The 26,208-nt window shown below is 35.9% G+C and overlaps 1 protein-coding gene across 5 annotated transcripts in view; it reads left to right on the forward strand.

Annotated features, from left to right (window-relative positions):
* LOC145972769 (uncharacterized) overlaps positions 1–26,208 on the forward strand; it is a 60,231-nt gene that overhangs the window by 2,600 nt on the left and 31,423 nt on the right. For all 5 annotated transcript variants that reach the window (XR_014439284.1, XR_014439285.1, XR_014439287.1 and 2 more), the window contains exon 2: positions 13,418–13,590. Coding sequence is in view for 2 of the 5 variants with exons in the window: in XM_083101700.1 (XP_082957826.1) it covers positions 13,418–13,590 (173 nt within the window). In the remaining 3 variants the exon portion in view is untranslated. The remainder of the gene's footprint in view (positions 1–13,417; positions 13,591–26,208) is intronic.

The following is a 26,208-nucleotide window of genomic DNA, read 5'->3' on the forward strand; positions in this document are numbered from 1 at the left end:
CAAAAAAAACCTTAACGAGATTTAAGATATTTATTTAATCTTGCTTTAATTATGTTTATATTTAATGTAGATCTAAGTTTTTATAGGCCAAAGATATTTTAAACTTAACGATTTTGTAGATGTTAATTAGTTATTAGTTGTATCAGATCACATAGTAATTTGTCTTGAAAACATTTTTTGTACCGCCCATTCTGAAAAAAGGGAACTCCTTGAACATTACTTTTGAAATCCTCCATCAAGAGTTCACTTTGAGTACTAATGATTTTATCCTATAAATCATCCACGCGCTTTAGGTGGTAGTTTAAACTTCATGAACCTTTTCGGTTTTGTGAAAATGATCATCCACTTTTTGTTATCGCTGACCATGCGAAATCATTGGGATCGTAGAAAATGTACAATACGTGTACGAAACAAGATTTGAACAATGACACTTAGAATGTTTTCACTCCAGTACGCTTCCAACACATGCTACATACAATAATATGAAACATTATTTAACTATTGCTTTTTGCGTTAAATATCAATTATAACCCGTAAAAAATTGGATTCGTAATTATAAAAAGTTATTAAGATAACAATAATATTTAATTAAAACATTTTGATTTTTTTATTACACGAAATATACGACTCGAAGAGAACTTAAATCAATAATTTGCTGCTTTAAATATGAAGCTATAAATTTTACGAATTATCGATTTATTCTATTGTTCCAAGTATTTTATATTGTTCTTATTATTATTTATGTCAATTTACCGAAATTATTTTTAGTAGTGTAAATTTAATAATTTACGTTAACATTTTTTCTGTGATATGTCAAAGGACATCGACACATGTTTTCTTTTTTATCGTATTCTTTGTTATCGAGTCGACGTAAATACTACTATCATTTGCAGAAATTGAATGAATCAGACCATCGAGAGAGCGCAATTGCGCATCTGATTCGCGATAGTAATAATTATTCCTATCCGGTGTCGCGTTACGCAAGTATTTCGTAATTAGAATTTTATAATGTTGTTGTCTTCGGCTCGCGGCACGCAAAGCCAAGCAAAACAAGTGTCATCCGTATCTCGGCGTCGTAATTAATTTATATGTCCGCGTTGATATCGCTTCAGTCCAATTACGCACTTATCGTATCTATTAATGGGAAACACAGAAGAAGTATATCGTTGCTCTCAAGAGAATTCCTCTCCTCACAACGTCCCCTCTCGACTCCCCGTCGTTCGGTCGCGATTTCATTCGCGCGAAGCTGAGACACGCATGCACAACTTTATGATGGATGACGCTGCTTATCGGTTATGGCGAGATAGCGATTTCTGTCGTCCAATATGTATTATTGGACAAATCTGAGCTACCTCGAAGAGACATTTAATGTTTATGACGCGAAAGAGAGCGATATTGTTGCGGCATTAATTTGAGTTTTATTGGAGGTACCGCAAAGATCACAGTAATATAATCACAGTAATATAGTAATATAATCAATCTCTCTTTTCTTCTCCCTTCTTCATCATATTCATATAGATATACATATATATGTATATAAATGATACATCCTCCCGCGAGAGGGATATAACATAAAGTTAAAAAACAAACTTGGAAAATCAAAGTAATAGTACTATTAACTATCTTTTTCTCTTATATATTTAATAAGCATCTTTCCTTTTTCTTAATTCCATTTAATAAGAACTATGATCTCAATCATAAATAATATCCTGAGGATAAATTATGATTTTATTCTTTCTTATATAACATTAAAATATAATAATTTATTAAACGCTACAAATTTATGCAAACATATGTTGTGATGTGCAACATAATGTCCAAGATTTTTGATGAAATTTTTTAATACGAAATGATAAAACAAAAGTTCGAGGAAATAGAAAAATTATTTACTAAAAAGATCCTTGAAGAAGTGTACAAAACAAATAAAAATCTCAAACAGATCAAGAAAACCTACAAAAAATAATTGAAAAAAATAAAAATATATGCGATGAGTTGCAACAAAAAATTAATTCTTTGAAAGAGATCGTGCGATCGTAAGGATATAGAAGCTGACAGTCAAAATATTAAATTAAAATGGAACAAATTAGCAACAGGACTGTTTGGTCAAACTTTCTCCAAATACCTACGTGAGAAAAATACCATCCCATAATTACAAGCCTCGTTTAGAGTTATTTATGGAATTGGCTTATAGAAATCAGACTAGAAAGAAAATACAGTATTCTTAGCAAGTAGAGAAAAGATAATTATATTTAATAATAAATATGTTGAATAAATTTACTGCAATCGGTATATATACAGAATGAAAAGTTCCACTCGGTAGAGAAATATATGCGTGAAGATGCCGTGAAACTAGTTTCTTCTGAAAAAAAAGTTCTCCAATGAATGCTATATTAATCTTCGATATCTCGCATATTTTTCCGCATGTTTGTTTCTTTTTTTCAAGCGATAATGATGTGAACAATACAAGGACACTAATTTGATTACAAATGTCGTAATTGTCTTAAGATTTTGTTCATTGAAAAAATTAAAATAATGGATTGAATTGAATAATCATTTTTTTAAACAAGACAAATAAGCAACATTTATATCAAACAGAGACAAAACACAAGAACATAATTTTTTTCCTCTTTTCAAAACATTTTTGTAAAAAGAACAGAAAGGATAAAGTACATAGTACACAAATGTATGACATTTAAATGGAAAAGAATAAAATCGGAAAATAAAACCTATGCGAGTCAAAATCTTGCTTCCATTTTCATTTTTAATTTTAATTTTTTGACATGTATTTCTCAAGAAGAAAATGAGAGAAACATTACTTTATATTTTCCGAAAATTGAATCATTCATGTTAATTAGCAATTAATAAAAGTTTTACTTTTTATAAAATTATAAGAATAGATATGTACATATATTATAGGAAGCGCAATAATAATAATTATTATTCTATAAAGCGGATAATTATTATGGATCGTGGATTATTCTTTTTTTTTTTAATTTATTCAGATTTTGGGAAAGTATAATAAAAATAAGTGCAATAGTAAAAGTATTCAGAGAAGCAATTATGGAACAGCAATATATCTCAATATATATTTCATACGTTGGCTTCTTTGTCTTGATTATTTATCCCGAAGCACTGATCCGATAACGCAATAAAGTTACGCGTGCAATATATTACCGTGAATATCTCTCATCCTGGAAATTGTGTGAGATTTCGCGCGCCGATCGCATTTCAATGCAACAAGAGTACCGGAACGGACCACGATGTAGTCGATCGGAGGTTCAGTCACGTAGAAGGGGCAGCCGCTTATCTAGCAATTAGTCGATATCGGTAATTACGGTTGAGAAGAGCGAGAGATTCTCCCTTCCCCGTCGCTATTTCGTTCGCACACGCGTATACAACGTCTAAACACACGTGCGGAATCGAGAAACCGTCTCGATAAACGAGTCTTTGATTATTTTCTCTAACCTATTTCACCTCAGTCCTGCCTGCCAACATCCTTAAAGGCTCTTAATGGCGCAAGGAGAACTTCCTCCTTGCTGCATCGCCTCTCTACGTTGACGGACATTACCGCAACAGTTAATTACCTGAGGCCTGTTTTGCTTCGCTTCTGCACAACACCGGCTGATAGATTTGATATCGATATATTAAAATCTTGCAAAATAATTTTTATCCTATAAATCAAATACGGAAGTTGTGTATATAAAAATAAAAAAATTATTAATTACGTTTATAATTAGTGATTTATCGCTAAGATAAATGTTCACAAACATTTTTAGAATCCATATTGGATGTTATCGTAATTTTTCATTATCTAGTATTTATCTTAATTTTCTAAGATTGGATTTTTTTTGCAAGACATGTTGCAACACTTTAAAATATGACGTTGATTAAAAGAAAAGAACGTTTATCTTAAGTTTCTATTTAGGCCATTCACTTTTTGAAGTTTCTCATTTGAAACAAATTTAAATAAAGTTTCTCATGAATGTTAGAAACACACACGAATATTTTTCTGAAAAATACATAATCTCAGATAATTCATACTTAATTTACGTTTATTTTAAATCTCCGTTTTATTCAATCAATTCAGCTAAATATGACGGAAAACACTTTGCTATTGATGCCGGCAAGTATGTATTATTGCAATTACATTCGAGATCTTTCAGATAACATGTAACTCTCTCATCCTTGAGAGGAGTCTAATCATCGACGCGAAGACGATGCTATGTCTATCGACGCGTCCAAGTCGACAACCGAATTGCGAATCTATTCGAGTAATATTCATGCTAAATATCGCTAATAAAAACTTTTGCAAAGTGGCAGCCTCATTTATCATCTCAATGATACGTAACCGAAGGAAACGATTTTTTATTCGTACGAGGAAAATTTACGTTTGGGTTTTTTTCCTCGATATAACGGCAACGTACTTGCTTGCTCGTCGTTCTGCGAGGAAATCGTTCGCTTTTTCACGCGTATCGTTACTTTGATTGCGTTTCCATCCTTTTACCAACACTAATTATACAACCGATGGCAAATTGCGTTCCCTCATGTTCGCTTTGGACAATTCGATTCGATGGATGTCTTAATGATTATCCTTCGTGGCAGTAGCCATCACGATCGCGGACCTTAATTGCCCTGTAAAGGAGATCCAGACTCGGGAAAGACGGATATCAAGAATTTGTATAAATGTGTGCGTGTGATGTTTCTAAAAAACCAAACTCGCGTTGATAACGCTAAAAATTGATATAAAATTGATATAAATATTAATGGCAGAGAAGCTACTCTCGGCGCGAGGCCATTTTCGAGATCTTTGACTTATTAAATAATCCGACTTATTTTTAAATAATAATAATATAATTTTATTTTCGTTAAGGGATACGAAACACGCGACTTGTGGTTGTGCTTGTATGATAAAATACGTATGAAAAATGGAAAGTTGCTCTCATAACGAAGAAACGTTCGTGGAGGGGACGCGTGCGTATCTGGAACTGTCATTACGGTTCATAATATTGCGCAATTTCGTTTCCGTGTAAACGCGGATAATTGAAACGATATGTACGTGTTAATACATTCAAGATAATTGAATGAATGTAACGGGAAATTTCAGACGAACGTGTCATCTTATTCCTAATGAGTCATACATATTTTATAATATAAGTGTTAAGTTACATTCATATACTGCGTGGGATATGATGTCGTTTCTTGTATAAAATTTATGGACAATAATCAATTGAAATAAATTTTTTTATTATAGATAGATGTACATATTTAGTAAATTTATATTAAGAGTTTTCTTTTCGGAAACTCATGCATGCTGATGAATTTAATTATTTCGCAAGTATTTTATCCCTGATATTATTTGTGTGTTTTTAAGAATGTATTACGTATCTATTCCAATGGATAAATTGGTTTTTAAATGTGCTGTATAATAATAAAAATAGTGTTTTTGAATATCATTCACAAAGCACAATGTTTTAATCAGTATATTAAAATGACATTTATCTCTAGAATGAAATATTCAAACAATAGCAAATAAATAGCGTGCTCTCCATTTCTTTCTTTCCTCGATTTGCGGACATCATTTTAGATTCCTACTGCATGTGTTTCTATTATCTTCTCTTATAATCTGATTTTTCAAAGTCATTGTCTGCGATCGAGAAACCGGTGATCTTTTCGATTTTTTACGATTTTTTATAATTTTATCTAATTATTACATCACATGGAACGTTGCAATGTTAACTTGATCGATCAATCGCATAATTGTAACGACAGGTTCTCTATCACCAGGAGAATAAGAATATTTTAAGCGATGCTATCTCAAATTTAAAATTTACATTTGTAAGTCCTAGCATAATGGTAATCGGTCTGCATGCCGATGCCTCGTGGTCGATTTTTCATGCGAAATTGCGATTATGAATGCGCAGCTGATCAATTTATCTGTGCATTGTATATCTCTCAATTAAAGTGCGCACGAGTACATAAATAAAACACCGTGATTGCTTATTTTTTGTAATTACCAATATTTGCGACTTCATATGAATTATATTTTAATAGTGAGCAAACAGATCTTAATATATACGAATAACTTGAGATATATTATAATTAAAAAAATACATCTCAAGCTAAATAAATTATATTTAAAAAATTTTTATAAAAAATTTTAATTAACGTAATAATTTGTAAACTGCGGTGATATAATTAAAAGAACATGCACATTTTTACTTGTAGAAATTGGACAGGTTTGCAACAGTGATAAGCGAGATATTTCGCACTCCCTCCACAAAAAAATAAATCTTTTACGTTTGTGGAACACATTAAGTTACATCATTTTCATTTTTGCAACTTTGAATATTATGACGAGGGCGGGACTAATACAAGCGACAAGATAATCTAAGTGTGTGTGCTTGAGCGTTAAATAATAATATAGATTTTCTACGATTCGCTCTCTGTCTCTCTCTCTCTCTCTCTCTCTCTCGTCTCGTGAGTTTCTTATAAACATTTTTACTAACGAGCTTTAATCAGTGGTTAGTTCTCGCGGAGCCATTGTCAACAATTGGCTCGGCGCGCAAATTACTCGGCGGTTGATTACGCGATTTACGCCTTTCGTGATTTTGCGGCCGCCGCGCGAGAAATCGCTGATATCCGGTATCGGGGCGACTGCTCGGTACGTGCTGCCGTGTAATTAAATAGTAATCATTCACTTACCGCGACGCCGTTTATCGTGGTGCGTACCCTCGGAATCCGGGGTTGACTGATTTTGAATCCGTTCAAGCGGAATTTTATGACCCGTTCGTCGCTTTAGCCCTTTCGAATCTGAGTGTTTAACTTAAAAAAAATTTGAATTTTATTTAATTTATAGTGGTTTATATTAATTCGGGAATATCTTTCTGAAATTTTTAAACAAATTGGTTCGCTAAATTGATTATTTTCTTTGAGGAAAAAATAAGAAAAAAAAAACGGTGTTAAATTATTTAAATTAAATTCTCAAGATAATTGCTTGACACAATAAATCTTGCAAAAAAATTTATGTGCATTAATATACATATAATTTATGTTGATAAGAAAAAAAAGATTCTAATAGACGAGTTTTTATAAGATTTATAAGATTTTATTGCATATTTCTTTATTACTTTAACTTACTGTAACTTACTATTACTTTCGTAAAAACTCAAGATAAAATGTTATTAAATTATTAAAATGATTTTAATATTCGCGATATCGATAAATCATGTTAGAAAAAATGAGCCGACTTAATTGATTTAATTCACGATCAGTCATAATCGCGACTTGGTTGCGACAAAAAATTTTGTTTAAATTATAGTGTCATGTATAGATATATGCTTGTTGTTGCATCGATATCCAGGAAGTTATGAGCACTATCTACATTTCAAATGGAAGCGCCCACGCATTTTACAACGCGGGTTTAAAGGCAGGTTCGTGTCCACATCGATATCTGCGTGATCTTTCGCGCACGGTCTATGATATATCGTTAAGAGTATTTTATGCAAGTACATGGCAGTTCGCAAAACTTTCGTGAATATAAAACTGACATGGTCTGTTTCCGTCGTCGTGACGTAGTGTATATGTAAATTTCATTCTCGATATCGACTATCATTTTGTTTACGCGGTTACGCGGCGCAAAAATGGCGTACAAGAAGCACATGAAAATGCAAAATGTTTGAGTTACGTTTTCAACATGTAATAGCTACATTATGGGCATCTTTATCGAAAGTGAATATATAAACTACTCGTTGAATATTCCTATATTCATTTTCATGAAAACGAATTATATCCATGCTTTTCTCTGCATAATTATTTAAAACAAAAAAAATTCTTTTATGTAAAGAATACAAATTTTTTCCATATATTTTGTGACATACATATATGCGTGTAAAATTTTCAAGCTTTCCCTTCATTCAAAGATGTGACACAAGATTTTTTTATTATGTTATCGAGCTCCAAGATATTGCTATTAATTTGTCGCGAAATTCGTACGTGCTTACGTTGGCGCTAATAATCGCCATTAGCGTGAATTCGATTATGCTTTAAATAGTCTCTCTCGTAAAACCGGTCGCGGCCGTTTGCATCGAGGCAGACTTTACGACCGCGACGTGCCAATCACCCTTTCGTCGTGGGGGAAATGGGATTTTCTCGCGTCATTTCTATTCCATTCAAATTACCGGTAGCGAAATCAAAGGACCGCTTCGCCGTCTAATCAATCGCGGACTATTAAAATCATTAAATGGCTCCGCTTCGGCGGCCGGAAAGTGTCATTTCGTAATTGCTGCGCGAGTCGAATATTTTATTAACTTGCGTTTCGATTCTTAGGTGCGTTTACACGCGACATTATCACATGATATTATGACAAGAATACTTAGGCCACATATATATCGTCATTATTATTATATAAAACTTATTTAATGGTTATTTTATGGAGGAAGGCGGAGATAGATATAGAGAGAACTATAAAATTTTATGTCACGATATTGAGCGATTAATCACTTTTGTATAAATGAATTGTCTCTTGTCGTAATTACATATAATTAATTACATGTATTATTATAATTGTAAGACCTTTATAAGAATACACGAAATGAAGAATTTCGTCAACTTTAAAGTTTAAGACCACCTCAGCCTTGAATTAACTTGATCTAACTTTTAATTAAACTTCCGACGAGATTAACTCTTTACCTCGCACAATTCACTATATTTACGGCCAATTGCCCAATTGAAATTATCCGACGGCAAACGGAATTAAATAGATCGTTTTCGAATAATTAATAGCGTCACGGTTAATTATTTCAGATACGCGATGAAATTACTTCGATGAAAAAGTACGACGACGATCGTTACGGAATTACGGTAGCTGCGAGAAATAATAAAGTCGAGGAATCAGTAAAATACGGTAATGTCACATTATAAGTTCCCTGCAATTTTACTGAACTGACTTTTAATAAGGAAGAAAAATCTCCTAAAAAAAGGATCTCAAAAACTTAGTATAAAAATTGACAGTTTTTTCTTGAGCAATATTTTTTTCGATTTTAGTAGAGTCTCTTACTCTTAATCTAGAAAAAACTTTTGCCCCTTTCGGAAGCCCAAGCGCGCTTTCTTAACGAATGTAATAACACAAATTATGGAACGTTGGCGCATCCAGCTTACCTTATTTGCATTTTCACTCGTTTCCCAATCGCGTCAGCCGTCGTTAGTTTCGCGTGCGTTTCGCGTGCGAAACTAACGACGTCTCGTCGCACGCTTAGCGACAATTAAAAACGCATTAGAGTGCGATGCGCCGAGCGCGCGGGAGCGACTTTTACCGGCAAAAATGCGATACCGGAGAGATATAGAGAGATCGAGAGAGAAGGACGGGCGAGTACACGGAGGTTGAGTACGGAGTATCGGTGAAAGAGCGAGAGAGAGAGAGAGAGGAGAGCGGGGGCCCGAGGGAAGCTGGCTGCGGAGGGAGGAGGGAATATAATTTGATACGTTTACCATTTGGTCTTATTTTTGAGTAATTTCGAGTCGCTCTGGGCGTCTCAGCTGCGAAAGCCGCAGCACAAGCTTCCCGTAATTACAGGCCGTCCGACTCGTCTCTTCGTTCCTTGCGTCGTCTTCTTCGTTCCTCGCGCTATGTCGTTCTTTTCCTCGTCGTCTTCGTCATCGTCTTCGTCGTTGTCGTGGTTTCTTCTTCGCCTCTCCTTCTTCTTCTTCTTCTTCTTCTTTCTCTGTTTCTGCTCCGCTCGGTAAAGGACGAGTTAAGCGTGCCGCTCCAGGCGATGTCTAGGAAGCTCTTAGGGAATCGCTAACGACGACGACCTCTCTACGATGAAGTATCTATTCCGCGATCTCTCGCCGCGGGATCGATAGGGATCGCGGATCGCCGGCATTTCCGAAGATCGAACGATATAGAATCTTTCCCGCGCTCGTAATTTTTTATTTTCTTTGCCTCTTTTTTCACGAGAATTGAAAAATATTTAAAGATGCAATTAAAATTAGAATTATTACACAGTAAAAAATTGTGCGTCTATATGTTAATATTTTCTTGTGTTACCACGTTTTGATTAGTATTTCAATGTAAAATTAACATACAACCGATATGTTATTATTTTTATAACGTTTTCATATGTTACATTTATGTCAACTTCATAACTTAACACTTTGTATATGTCTCTTAGAAATGGAATATTATTTTGAGTATTTTAACATAATTTAATTAATAATTAATTTAACATAATTTAATTAATAATTAATAATCATTTTAAACAATCAACATGTCTCAAAGTCAGTTTAACATTCTAAGAAAAGTTAAAGTGAATCTTCAAATAATCTTGAACTTTGACATACAAAATAATCAAATTTACTAAAATCAAATGTTTCTATTAGAAATAATTTAAGTCAAAATAATTACTATTATATGTTAATGTCCTACAATTCTTACGAGTTATTGTAACTATTTTTTCATGTAATTTTTAATTAATTTGTATGCTATTTTTACATTACACTTAAAGTCACAATAACAAAAATAAATGTAAAGTATTGTGTCAATTATTTAACATTTTTAGCTTGTCAATAAGTAACATACGACGAATGAGTTATTTCAACTTAAAATTTAGAGAGGACTTTCTGAGACATGTGAAAAATGTTATAATTAATACTTTATTTTTTACTATGTAAATATACACACGTGTGGAATAAAATATTAAAATATATGTAACAAAAAAAAACCGATAATCATTTATTGCGCGCGTCTATTATTTCGTCCTTTTCTCGCGTCGTTAAATGTTATTCTAGCCAGCTAACTGATTAATTATTGGTGAAACGCGATTGTTACTTCATAGTTGCGGCTCATGGTTACAGTATACGTCGCGCATTCAAAATTGCGGCCGAGCACAGTCGCAGTAAGAGTCACTGCATTACTATTCATTACCCACATAAATAGCGATCGCTTCACGCACGGGCGCGCCGCTAATGATCCTTTATTCCGTTGCTGTAATTAGCGTCGACCGTGTATGTACCTGTACAGACTCGCCCGTTTGTGTAATTCGATATAATTTACATTTATCTAGGTTCATTCCTTTTGTTGCTGCAAATAACGAAAAGAAATAAATTATCGCAGGACGTTTTAATCGATAAATTGTTACGTTTTATGAAATATACATATTAATATATCAACATTTAAATAGTCGATAAACTTGTCGCATGAATAATTATTCATGAAAGTCGTATAGATAAAACGAAGCTTCCTTATGTTACATTTCTTCAAGTATGTGGATTATGTGAATTACGACGGATTACGCGCGCGGCCGCATTTTCGCCACCTCTAGATAGCGCTGATTAATGCGTCTATTTGCACGCAAGGCGCTTTGATCCCTCCAAGGATCAACCTTCGCCGCGCGATTAACAAGAATGCGCTCGCACGTGGAAGCGCATCTTACTTAAGCAGCACACGCCTACGCGTACGCGACGCGCTAATTAAGACGGCTCGCTTTGCGATTTTTCTGCGGAAACGTGATTTTAAAGAATGACAACGGGGGAAACGAGACGTCGATTAAAATAGCGATATCAAGTTATAAATATATTTCAAGAGATGTACTACTTAATTAAAATCCCCTTCAACAATTCTATTTTTCTTTTTAATATATAAACAATAATAAATTAATTCTCTAAAACAATATAATAAATTAATTCTGAATTATACATGAAAGTGCTCATTATTGAGTACTATTTCACAAAGTCTTTTGTTTCTTAAAATGAGGATAATGTGACTCTTATAGCATTGTCATAGAAGGTCACCTGAAATGATACGCCTATAACCTCGGCTATGAAGATGGCGAATTGTTTCGCGATGCAAATGAGATTCGCGCTGTCAATATAGATCGAATGGCCTGTACTCGAACATCAAGGATCCCAGTCCATTACTTAAACGGATATCATGCATTGTCCGAGTATCGACAGCATCAAACGAAATGATTCATCGACCAATCGCGATGCTGGTCGCCGCGTCTCATCTATTTTTGGATCGCTTTGACAGCTTTAACGCGCGCGCTGCAATTGCGAATTTGCAGCCGGTAGAAATATGGGAAACGTACAGATGGTAGGAGGATATAGCAGTCGCTCGACTATCCAGTTATTAACTTGTCAGTTTCAGCCGCTCAGTGGATCCTGGTGGATAAATTTTTCGCAATGCAAATGATACGATTCACCGTTGCGACTGGTCGTGTGTACGTTATACCGGTTAGCTAGCTGTATAACCTACTGAGCGTGACTTATTTAGATCACTTTGCGCGCTGACGCTGTAATTTAGAAACCGCAATGAATAATAACACGGAAGGTACGTGTAGATGCTAATTAATGCCGGTGGTCGTCATGCGGAAAAGGAGGGGAGTCTGATAGTTTGTTACATTTACTTTAAATGATCAATTTCACACTCGTATCCTTATTGTGTGGGCAAAGTATTTTTTATTCTATATGTGTCGGAAAAATATCTAAGATCTATATTAAATTATTTCAACCGCTCTTTATCAGTCTCGGACGATTATTTTCGATACCATTCTCGCAATTTTTTTTCCTCGACCACCTCATTGGCGAGTGCTAGAAATCGGATTAATGCACCGCATGAAATACGGTCGAGAGGTATAGTCACGCGTCGAAGGGAAACGGTGCGGGGCGACGTGGCGATTTATCGTCCCGTGCTTTCCGCTAAAGCATCTCGGGTGACTTCCGGCAGACGTGGCTATCGGCCGATCGACATGGCTTTTTCGTGGTAGAATACTCAATTACCTGGCCCCGAGTTCCTGGCTCTTTCTCTCTCGGCCTCGAGAATAGGTGTTTCTTTTCTTTCTTAGCCGGCACGCACTTCCCCTCAGTTTGTGAACGAATTTCTGCGGCTTGCGTGCCGGTTACTTATTTTCAAGGCGAGACCACAATATACAGATACTAACCGGATGACGTCGCGGCGTTTAACAATTAATTAATCGTTAATAAATCGTACGACCTCTATTTTTCTTTCCTCTTCCCCCATTCGCTTGCCAACCGACTGATCGCGAGAAAATGTTATGCGGGTAGTTCCTCGTGTAATTTAATTGTTATTTTTGTCGGCGTTGAATTACGCGTTCTTACCTTCGTCGATTCATATCGTATGACTCATTATTTAGATTCAACATTTTTCTTTCTCCTTAATAATACTCTCTTTGTGGTAATTTCGCTTTTTATTCTTCCTTCACTGCGCGCTTTCACCTCATTCTTTAAGTTTTAATAAGTGATATCATAATGATATATTATTAGGTTGTGTTAAAATTTGAAATTAACTCTCTTAAATGAAATTTAAATACTTTTCGAATTTAATTCGAGAGATAATTTCACTCTCAAGTTGTAATTTAATTTAAGGGTTCATTTTTATTTTAACACTTTGATTGCGTCTCAGGTCCTGACATACCCGGTTTCCTGCTTCAACCCTTCAGAAAACCGAAGAGAATAAGGACAGCCTTCAGTCCCAGTCAACTGCTGAAGCTGGAACACGCCTTTGAGAAAAATCACTACGTCGTCGGCGCGGAAAGGAAGCAGTTGGCGCAGACGTTGTCGTTGACGGAAACGCAGGTAAACGTGAAGATATTTATATCGTGAACGCAAAAAGAAATTAAGCCAAAAGGTTTAATATAATTTTTAATCAAACTGGAATCTTAATCGGAATTGCTTTTGCGTAATTCTAATAACAAACCAATAATAATAATAACAATTATTATTATTATTTGCCATTCGACATGGAGATTATCAAGTAAAATCGATTATCTTGTTGTAAATCAAATATTTAATAAGATTGAAAATTGATTAATAATCAATTTTCAATTGATTTAATCAATCAGTTTGATTAAGAATGATAATTAGATTATCTCAGGTGTGCACATGTGTTTCCTATTACCGAGAGTGATATAAGCGCTATGCAAATGCTACGCAGAATTAATAAAGCAATGTCAGTGGCGCGACATTAGCATTCTCGAGACGCGTTAAGAAAGATTGATATTTCTTACATTGCCACGAGAGGATCGCGTATCGCTCGGAGATATATTCGCGTACGCAGCAAGCCTCATTGTTTTCCCTACTCGTTTCGCAGTAATAATCATTATCTCATTTACACTTTGTTTGCCGCGCTGAATCCGCGCGCGATACACTCTTGATTCATGAAAAAAGCAATTATATCATCGCGGCGATGCAATGCGTCTGACACTTCATCGATGGAGCACGCGAAGCCGGCAATCGTAAAAAAAGTGATATCTCGCAATAACTTTTTTTCGCACTCAACAAATTATGGATCATTACAGATCGATTTTATATCGACATTAATTAACCAGTTTCATCGCTTCTTTGTTTCCTTATGGATTATACGATTGGCTGTAGTGGTAATGATAAACAGTTACAGATTAGCATTAATTAGCATTATTAAACATAGTTCTATATTGGATTATCTCGATGAAAAAGCGGGAATATTGACAACTATATTGATGAGCTTGTCCAAACAAGATTTGCTCACAAGGACTCCGTTAACGTATATTCAACCAATATCGTATTTCAGTATTATTAATATAGCGGTAGATTATAATATGATCAAACGTGATAGATTAATGCAATCCGTCGGTAATATTTATTAGCGAGAGAGAGAGAGAGAGAGAGAGAGAGAGAGAGAGAGAGAGAGAGATATCATCAATATTTATTATTATCAAGCCTAAGAATTAATATCAACATTACTAATAGTAATAATAATAAGTGGAGAAGTTATGAAGAAGAGTTTAAGGAGGAAGAACTTATGAAAAAATCATATAGAAATATGGACTTGAGAAAAATCTCACTTTTAAGATTTGATTATTTGATCTCACTTACGTTCATTAATTATCATAGTGAGTCACCGAGTCCAATTAACCAGCATTTGTTTTATTCTTATTTTTTTATTATTTTTATTTTATAATTTTTCTCTCTTTTTCTCTTTCTTTGTTTTTACTATTGATTAATCAATTAATTGCAAATGACATTAATTTCATTTCATCACTCCAGAGATATTCACTCTGTAGATATTAAACAGCACTCGTCTAATCTGCCATTAGAGTTTAAGCATTAAAGAGAGTGTGTTTTAGAGCTCGCATGACAAATAGAACTGCTTTAAAATTTCCAATTAACTAGCATTCGCGTGTCAAATAGAGCCGACTTAAAATCTGTAACTACCTATAGTCGAGATATCATAAATAGAACTCGCGATCGAATGTAACAATGGCTATACACTATTATACTCGCGCGAACCTTAATGGCGCGGATCGAGCGGAAAAGAGAAAGAGAGAGAGAGAGAGAGACCATCGAGGCCATATAACGAGGGGATTGATATGCTAATCCGTGACCGAGGGGTGGAAGTGTGTCTTTCGGTGGTGTTCGATAGTGTTTCGTTCGCACACATACACGCGTGTAGGTATAGGACAAACGTAAAATCACACGTAAAAGCGCACTCCAGATGCGCTGCATTACGTATATATAATATATCATGGCGCGCGCTCGTGTTGCGTGTGTTACGTATTCCATAGGCGTAAGGCACGCACCTAAAAAGGGCAAGATGACAAGGAACGGTTGACGGTATGGGAAATTAAGTCGAAAGAGAAAGAGAAAACGAGGAATCACCGAAAGCGGACGCCATCTTGGCCGCCCTTACCACGTCGGGATGCTCTCAAAACGGGCTCCTGACGTGCGTTCTCCTCTTCATTCTCTCCTTTCGTTCACATTCCTCTCTTTGTTGTATTCCATGACTATATCGTGCAAAAAATTGCCAAAATATAACCAGGTAATACTTGTTTTCTCTGTCAGCGCCGCGAAATTCGAGGGTGTGCAGCTAGATAGTTTACGGTAGAATTCTCTGTAAAAGTTAGCCCCCCCCTCCCCCCCCGTATATTTGCTATATTAAAAATTTGCATTTCACAAATTTTTATTTTTATTCTTTTATCGCTTCTAGTAATAAAGTAATTGTATCGCAAGGATATTTAAGTTTGATTTTTTTTTAGTAAAAAAAAGTGTTAGAAACACGTTAGAAACACGTGTGTAAAATATTCAAGACTCTTTTCCATAGTTAAAATCAATCTTAAATATATGCGAGGAAAAGCAACTACAATGTTGAGAAGGTATAGATAAATGACGTAGCTGCTATCGTGTTGTAAAAAAAAAAACTCGTACCCACTTGGTGATGCAAATTGTTTTTTACGTATCGTAAAAAAGATAAGCCAAACTGCTTGGAAAATATATTTAACCGGCGTCTATTTTCCCCCCTTTTGAAAGTAAGGTCAGCTCGTGATCACGCCTATCTGACAATTCCATAAACATTCATTTTTATGTATATACATACATACATACATGTATTTATCGAGAAAACGCGAGATCGTAAACCTAGTAATTACATATACGATCCTCTTATTATTATACGTATATGAGCTCGTAATTATATATAAACTTTTTGTCATTAAGCAATTAGGAAAAAAAACAACGATTACGAATAGATAATAATTTTATCGATTTTGTCGTTAAATGTCGTCTCGCATGAGAAAGCATGATCGCGCGAGAATAAGTAGTTTCAGGTTGCAGCTTCTTTTTTTTCTCATGGCGATTGCGTTTACTTCCACTAATGTTAACAAGACACGGATGTCGGTCGGGAGAATTTGCGAGCTTTCAGATAAATGCACTCTACAAGTTCGACAACGGTATTCTTGCCGTCGCCATCCATTTCTCTCGTCACTCAAAGATGCCGAAGAGCATCTGGCTAGTATCATCGTTAGTAAGATGCGAATATCCACGCGAAATTTTGACAATCGATTGGATTTTTGCCATTGATTTAGATTATCGGCTAATAAAACTTTTACGCGTGACTTTGCATTGTATAATGATGGATATTTAAAAGAACATCCAAACGTAAACCGACCGATCTTCTTAGTTAAGATAATAAAAAATAATATTTATTATTATAAAAAATTTCAAAGAGCATTGGAATGCCATGTTCTTAATTTAATAATTTAAAGTAAAGAATACATAAATGTTTACAATTTTCAAATTAATTAAATTAAAGGCTCAAGGAAAATTATAACGAGAATGCACATGTACGGTTATACATATGTATACATATATATGTAATTCACTAGATAAGTTTTGCAATACATTGGTTCTATAAATCGCAGAGACTTAGGTTGGTATCAAAGTACTTTTCAATAGAAGATGATAGGTTTGATCCGAGTGAAAAACTTGTTATTAATGATGAGGAGCGAGATTAGCGATGTATACTTTCGAGCACGAGAGCGAAGCTGCGACATGACGCGACGCCCACGTGATCGCGATTTGGCGAGTCGTAATGTATTCCCGGGTAATTGCCGGGATAATCACGTGCAATTAGAGCTCTAATGAGGGCCACCGGGTCGCGTGTAACGCGACGTTCGCCTTATGAATCCTAACAAGCGCGAGAACAACTGTGTGTGTGAGTGTGAGTGCGCGCACTCGTTGCCAATGCCTCGTGCATATACGCACGAAAGCCGAAGGATATAATGTAACTGCTAATTACGCGCCTCTCGCGACGCTGATTGGCTTCCGCGGAGAAGGACGCGCCGGAGGGATACCACTAATGGTGTATCATCTCGATTTGCATAACTGCAGCCGCCCAGGGGACCGCATGAAATGAGACGAACGGACCGATCTATGGGGAATCGAATTAAATATCAAGAAAAAAAAATATATATATAAGTTGATATATTAATTTGATATTATATACAATAATATTAATATTATATAATAAAAAAGATGTTATATAATATCGTGCATAAATTAATGAAATTAATATTTTATATATTTTATAATATATATTAATGTTATTATATAATCGATACATATACATGCTTGTTTATCACGACGCAATAATTTTTTCAAATCAAATTTAATCAAATATACCTCTCTCTCTTTTCAAGATGTTCTTCAAGTGACCGAAATAAATCGTTTGCGATCGAACTTGCTGAATTGCATTCGCGCGACGCAAACGACGAGATGAGAACGCACCTTTACGACTAAACGGTTGAAATGGTTTTGCACGTTGCAATTAGCAGTTAAGCGATAAATAACTGCGTTAAGCAATCGGAGATAAGAGAAGGGAATATCGAAAGAATGTAAATTGGAAGATAGCAGTAGTTTTTCTCGCTTTTTCTTTTCTTAATCCTTTCTTAGAATTTTTCTCGATGATTTTACAATAATAATATAAGTTTTCAATTTGCTAATTTATCTTCCTTTTATACATTTGCAAAAAAAATTGATTTTTTCACAAGTTGTACCCCTTTTAAATATTATATGCTTAATTGTGTACGTGGCAGAATTATAAGAATTTTATACATATATCTTTTCTTTCTCTCTCTTATAAATTCTTATAAAATTTTGCTATATATTTAGATTTTTTGCTTATTATTAACAAATTATTGCGATGTAATATATGCAATTTTCGCGACGCCGGCTTTCTCCGCATTTGTAATAATGTCTGTGCGTGACGTTAATTATCGTTCGCGAGAATTTATTAGAGAAAGCACGTCGTGGTTCGCAGTATCCATCGATGAGACTCGTTATTAATTTATTGTCGATTATGGCGACGCCGTTATTATGGCGACGCTGGCGTTAATCACGCGCGCAGCCTATCGACTTTGCGGATTTATCATTCTCTCGATGAAACGGTGATTAATTATCGGTATGCAAGCGGCGAAAAGAAGCACGGTCCCTATTTAAGACTCATCCGGATCATTAATCTCGCCATTCACTCGATGATCTTTTGGGCGATTGTCTTGGTCAAACATACTCTTGCCAGCGGAAAAATATTCATTAACAACGTTTGGACAGTATTCCTTAATTGCTTTGGTGATTTTTATCTTTTCGTGTATTTTCTTAACTTCTTTATTCTCTCGAAAAGTTACTATCATTTTCCTTCGATTTCAAGCCTTGTAATTCTCCAATAAATTATTGTCAGAATTTCAAAAGACATCGTAAGCTATAGATTTAAATGGTACACAAACAATAATTGTTTTTGCTCTTGCAATTAGAATTACGATCGAGGAATGCTCGTCTCGTTTCCTTTCATACGTGTTCTCGCACTTAATGAGCAGTTGCATTAGAGTAAATCGGCCATAGTATAAGAACCGTACTTGCATGGACGATTGCGCTATCGCGGAAAATTGACGCCAATCAACTCATCGGCCTCCCGTCGATCTAACTAACGACCGCTTATACGTGCACAGCTATTATTATTAATTACATCGCTACTCTCCCCACCTCGAGGTTTACGATATTCAACGGCGCCCTATTGCCAATCGTAATTGAATGACATCAATAATCCGAATTAATTGTGGTCAGAAACGCAGAGCGTCCGATGATTAATTACATAAATCGAAAAGTTAATTTGCGATATAATCGATATAGATTAATCGCAAAATTACTCGCTTGTTATTGTTGCGTTATGTTTTATTACAATATTTTATATTGTATTTATATTATCTTGATATCTTCTTCAAGCAATTTATACGAAAGTCTACTTCACTCTTTGCACGCAACATTCATCCCGAGGATATTGCATACACTTCATTATTTTCGATGGCATTGTTTGGACGGGAAATCCATGGACGTCTTGAGTGGTCGATAAATAAACTTCGCCAATATTCGCACGCACGAAACACCCGTCGTAATTTTTCTGCGGGAGCGCGTGAATATCCTTCTCGAGAGGATCTTTACACCGTTGTTACTCGGTGGGAGGATATTATTAACGGCGATAATTATCGACGTGTTGGACACATGGCGCGGAAAGAAGGCCAACGATAAATCAGACTTTGTCGTTCGTTGTTTACAAAATAGTCGCGGTCGGCAAGTCAGGTCTGTAAATCATACCTTTAATCGCTTCTTATCAACGAATGTCCGAAGAACGGGTTCTTGTCGAAAAGCTATCGATGGACAATGGTCGATTGCCGTGCGCGGCTCTCCCGACGAATCGTTTTGCGGCTTCCGAACGAGCCAATAACGAGTTAACTGCCGTATGCGTTCTTTTTTTCCACGTCGTGGAGATTCGCGACACGAGAATGGCCCACATTTACCTCTATTTCGTATAAAAATACGGGAATACGGGTGCTTTTTAACGAATTTTAAAATGGTGTTTGCACGACGAAAATGTGCATAGGAAGCTTAAAAATACATTTTAAATATTTTAATACACGATATATAAATGTATATCGTGATATGTCTTTGCAGATCATCAGAATTAAAGAGTCTCTATCAATCGACGCGACCTGTCATCGTATGTCATAAGAATGATTAAGCTGGAATTATTACACAGTACTTGTCCACAATAGTATCGTAACAATAAGCTTTCGTCGTCGTTGCAAACGTCAGTATAAGGTGGGTGGACAAAGTAAGATAGGTATCTTCGCGCTATCCCAGCCTGTCGAATCGAGCCGCGAGAAGAGCGGGAAAGAGAATAAATAGCGCCGTATATTTCCGCGCCACAAATACTTGGTGATACTCACCGCGACGTTATTAGCATGCCTCGCTGTATATCGTCGGAGTAATTTGCATCCGCGTTCCCGTGTTGGTGGGCAATTGCTGTACAGGGTGTTTCTTAATAAGCGCGAAAAATTTTAGGAGATGATTCTTTGTTGAAAATTAAGGGAGGTTTTTCATATAAACATATACTCCTACATCTCTCCCTGTGAAGTTACGCTCCTCCAAAAATGGGGGTAAAAATTAGGTTTTTATTTTTTTTCAAATTTGGAACAAGTTAAAGAAATGAAATTAAATGGTTATTTTCTACTAATAAAAAAGTTATTTATTAATATTTTTTTCAGTCTCCCGTATTGTTATAAGAGGATGAAACTAGCAACCCATATTCAATTTTTTATTAGAACTTTTTAATGGGTCGGAATATGATCATCTAAAAATATACATTAAAAAGTTTGATTTATTTAGAAACTTTTTTATTTCTTTTATTTTTTTTTCATAAAATCAGTAATTTTCAAGAAAAAAAGTAAAATATGTTATTGCACAGAACGATGCTAAATAGCATAAGTTTCAAATTACGAGAAGTTAAATTTTAAAATAAAAATAAAATTAATTAATATAAAGTAAATGTTGGGAAAATTGGAACAAAAACAAAATTATAATAAGAACCTAAAAACCTCATTTTTACCCCCATTTTTGGAGGAGTGTAACTCCACAGGGAGGGATGTAGGAGTATATGTTTATATGAAAAACCCCCCCTTAATTTTCGACAAAGAATCATTTAAAATTTTTCGCACTTATTAAGAAACACCCTATATATGTGTCCCGTTAACAGGTTCTTTTGCGCAAACGTGCACGGCAATACGAATTGAAAAGTGCGCTCGATTCCGACGATCTTATTCTTCTCTTCCTCCCCCGCGATCCGATTGTTCCGCTCGATTACTTCAACGTTCGACAAAGACGGAAGAGGAGACATTTAATCGTCTTCCTCGTGTGGCCGCCATCTCGCTTCATTAAACGCGCGAATCTTAGAATCGCGTAGACGCGCGTTTTCGGGACGAATTTACGGCTCGCGCGACCTTATCTTGACGCGATCTAAGAATATATTGTTATTATCAATCTTACGTTACCCCGGCAAATGCATTCTCGTTGAATAAACCGGTGCGCCGTAAAATTCGCGTGCTCGTGTGCGCGGAATCGTAAACGGTTTATTATGGAACAAGGGAAACGTGCGGTCACTTAACAACTCATGTTTCCGCAAAACTCAAAGAAACCATTTAATTAACGGCGATAGCATCGAGGCACAAGATTACTCCTTTCGCATATATAAAATGTCTCGGACAAATTTCTCTGGAATTTTTTTCATCACGATCAGCAAAATTAATCATGCCGGGGAGCAACCGTAGCCACGATATTTTACGCTCGCAACAGCAGCGAAACGTTTCGCTATTTAACGACTTGCAGCTGACTCTTTTAGCGAAGATTTAGATTCACGTCCGATGGTCCGATTGTTCGGGGTTATCGAAGTGTTTGTGTATGCGAGCTTCTTCGCGGTATGACGCCCATGCAGGAAGAAGAAGGGTCGAGCACGCATCATTGCCAGATATATCGGATGACAGCGCATGCTTTATTGTTAGTCCGACGACGACACGTCTCATTATGCATAGAGAATCCGTACGCGGCCTGCATAATATGTAAAACTTCTTCCATTACCGTTCGCGGGGAGGACGAGTGTAATACGCCGATCGACAAGCCCATGATTGGTCAGGAATATAACAAACTAGGCGCTATATACATACACACATAGATATATGTACATATAAATATACAGGATATTTCTTAATAAGTGCGAAAAATTTTAGGAGATGAAAATTCTTTGTCGAAAATTAAGGGGGGTTTTTCATATAAACATATACTCCTACATCTTTTTCTGTGGCATTACATTCCTCCAAAAATTAGGTTTTTATTTTTTTCTCAAATTTGGAACAAGTTAAAGAAATGAAATTAGGTGGATATTTTCTTACCTACTACTACCTTCTACTAGCAAAAAGGTTATTTATTAATATTTTTTTCAGTCTCCCGTCTCCAGTCTATTGTTATAAGAAGATAAAACTAAAAGCAATCCATATTCAATTTTTTATTAAAACTTTTTAATGTTTATATGAAAAACCCCCCTTAATTTTCGACAAAGAATCATCTCCTAAAATTTTTCGCACTTATTAGAAACACCCTGTATATATATATATATATATATATATATATATATATATATATATATATATAATTTTTCTTTTTTTTTTTTCATTACTTCGTCTTAAAATTTCGGAAGGTATAACGGGACGCGAAAGATTTATTGGTATTCAGAAGGATAGTGGGAAAACTTTAAATAGCGGTACTCGGGTTCTCGAATGAGCAAACTCGTAGAATATTAAATCATATTTTACGTCATAAAATAAAATAATTAAACTACAATTAAAGCGAAAAAGAAGAATCTTTTCCTGCATTATATTTATATTACACTTGAATTTGTTATCAATTTCCATGTTGCCGAGGATTGCAATGAAATCGATTCCGTCCACGTGATCATGACAAGTTACTTAGCTTATAAATTGTCATCGATCGGGGAGGGGGGGGATTGCAACGAAATACAATAACTCTTCATTCGCGACACGAGTGGAACGCGGTAATAATCTCAAGCGCGAGACATTCACATGACTGGAATTTGTCATCTGGAGCCGCACGATCTTGCTGTTGGCGCTGTCAAAATAGCGCAAACAAACATTATCATTTGTAATCGGCGCGCCGCGTTTAATCGATACTATCGACAGCCTATTTAAATCGAATCGGAGAGTCCGGCCACTTATACCGGGGCTCGCCTCCTCTTATCGTCGCCCGGCAAGAATAAAATTACCGCTAACAATATTGCGCTTGTCCTATTCTTACATCGCCCGTTACGTCGCCGGGCCTATTGAGGCGAACAATGGCTAATTAAAATGGGAAAATTTAAGGTCCCATTAATTTAACGTCTCTAAGAGACGCGATGAGACTTGCGACAGAGAGAGCGTGTGCCCCACGGCGCGACTTATCGCTCGCCTAATTGCGCACGGTCGTATTTCACGGTCGCCTGGATATTTAATCAATTAATTTTCACGAATTATGGACGATCTCTCTCTCTCTCTCTCTCTCTCTCTCTCTCTCGTATCTCGAGTTGCCGACTTGAGTATCCGCCTGCTCCGATCTGATATCAATGCCTCAAATGATATTTAGATCGCGAAACCTGTAATATATCGACGCGAGCTGACGTTCAATTTAATGGAAATATAAGGACGATGGGAAATCTGTTGGCCGCTTTATATGCCGAGGAGTATTTTATTATCCAAGCGGACGCGGCGGATGGTTTCTTTTACAACTTTGTTGAACGCGAACATCATAAATTAATGATAATCACGCGGAAAGTAATTAATGGCAATAAGCGATGGTGGAACTCTAACGACCTCAATAATCGTAATCTTCTCCATCGAATATGCTCCTACTTCTCGCAGCGATTATCTCATTTTCTCTTTATATTGCAAATTGTTGATAAAATTATTCGAAGCACATGCTTTTAATTTAATTTAGTGTTATTGGAACGGCGATTATGCGAATAAATACCGTGCGATGGAAATTCTATGTTTCGCTTTACATGCATGCATAATTTATCAAGCTTCTCGAGAAAAACATCGGCGGAAATTTGCAACTTAAATAGACGCGCGGCGGAACGTTCAAAGGATGCACAAAGGATTCCGAAACGTGCAAACGAGAATAATACCGATTCGAACGATCGATGTAAACGATAGTAGCCGCGTACACGATATCGATTCTCTCGCTCTTGTCATCTCTCGAAGTCGGATAGAGGCTTTCTTGGTTTTCTCGTCACGATTCCTCCGACACGTCGTGTACGTGTTGTCGATTTTATGTGCGCACACAGCAAAAAATTGTGCGTCCATATGTTAAAATTTTCTTGTGTTACCACGTTTTAATTAGTACTTTAATGTAAAATTAACATACAATTTATATGTTATTATTTTTATAACGTTTTCATGTGTTACATTTATGTCAACTTCATAACTTAACACTTTATATATGTCTCTTAGAAATGGAATATTATTTTGCGTATTTTTAACGTAATCATTTTAAACAATCAACATGTCTCAAAGTCAGTTTAACATTTTAAGAAAAGTTAAAGTAAATCTTCAAATAATCTTGAACTTTGACATAGAAAAGTAATCAAATTTACTAAAATTAAATGTTTCTATTACAAATAATTTAAGTTAAAATAATTACTATTATATGTTAATGTCCTCAACATTTCTTACGAGTTATTGTAACTATTTTTTCATGTAATTTTTAATTAATTTGTATGTTATTTTTACATTACACTTAAAGTCACAATAATAAAAACAAATGTAAAGTATTGTATCAATTATTTAACATTTTTAGTTTGTCAATAAGTAACATACGACGAATGAGTTATTTTAACTTAAAATTTAAAGTGGACTTTCTGGGACATGTGAAAAATGTTATAATTAACATTTTATTTTTTACTGTGCACCGTCGATTGGAGGAAGCCGATGCGAAATCGGTCGATTATGATTAAAATTGGAATCTCAATTAATTCTTTCTTTTTTAACATTGTGAAAATATTAGTTATGCCTCGAGAGAGAATTATCGCTAATTTATTTTAATGAATTCAGATTGCGTCTCAATAAAATATATACATCTCCCATATAAAAATATATTTTTTCAAAAATAGATACATAAGACATCACTCAAAATATCTGGAAGATAAATTCCCCCGTTGGATATCGTACATCGGTCACCGGATATAGTCTGAATTTGACACGACAGTCACTTTTCCCCAATAAAATACAATCGTTGAACTCTTTTCAACTTCTATATACTCGTCACAGTCGACGATTATCCCTGAAAGGCTCAAACGCAACGGGGAGCGTCTATCAAGAGACTGACTGAAAAAAAATGAAAGAAAAAAAAGGGAAAACTCCGCTCCGAATATGGCGGAGACGCAGAAACGTATATCCGAGGAAATTGGCGTCCCCTCGCGCGAGATCACGCTCAATTTCGTCCTAACAAAACACGCGCCTCTCTTCATCCTGTAATCCACACCCACGTAACATACGCGTCCGCGACGTGGCCCTTTGGTGCGCGCGTGCGCGCGTTTTTGTATTTTCCAGAGGTCGGAGCCGCCGTGAAATCGGGCCCGTCATCCGTCCCCTCCTTCCTCTCGCGCTGCGAGAGGATGTGTACGCTCGCGACGATTGAAAAATAATATCGCCGGGTTTATTTAGCCCGGCGCGTCTCGCGCAATAGCAGAGGGGCGCGGATTGTCGCGACCGTACGGGGGATTAAAAATAATGTTTCGAGCGTGACCGTCGAACCCCCGGGGGATTAGGGGGGCGACTAGCTTTCGCGCGCCCGGCGATTGGTTACCATCCAGCTGGAGATTTTATTTGAGGGGGCGCGCTCGCCCCGTGTACATATTACAGACGATGTTCTGCCCCTCTCCCTCCCTTCTCCGTCGGCGAAAAAAAGCGGACACGACGAAAAAAATCACTCTGCACACGTTGTGTTGTCGAGCTGCCGTTTGGCACGGCACGGCCTCGCCAATTATAAATCGCCGGCGCGGCCGGATTT

This window comes from Camponotus vicinus, unplaced genomic scaffold, assembly GCF_025532165.1.
Source record: "Camponotus vicinus isolate PSW18456_S1 unplaced genomic scaffold, iyCamVici1.0 SCAF_1, whole genome shotgun sequence".
NCBI lineage: Eukaryota > Metazoa > Arthropoda > Insecta > Hymenoptera > Formicidae > Camponotus > Camponotus vicinus.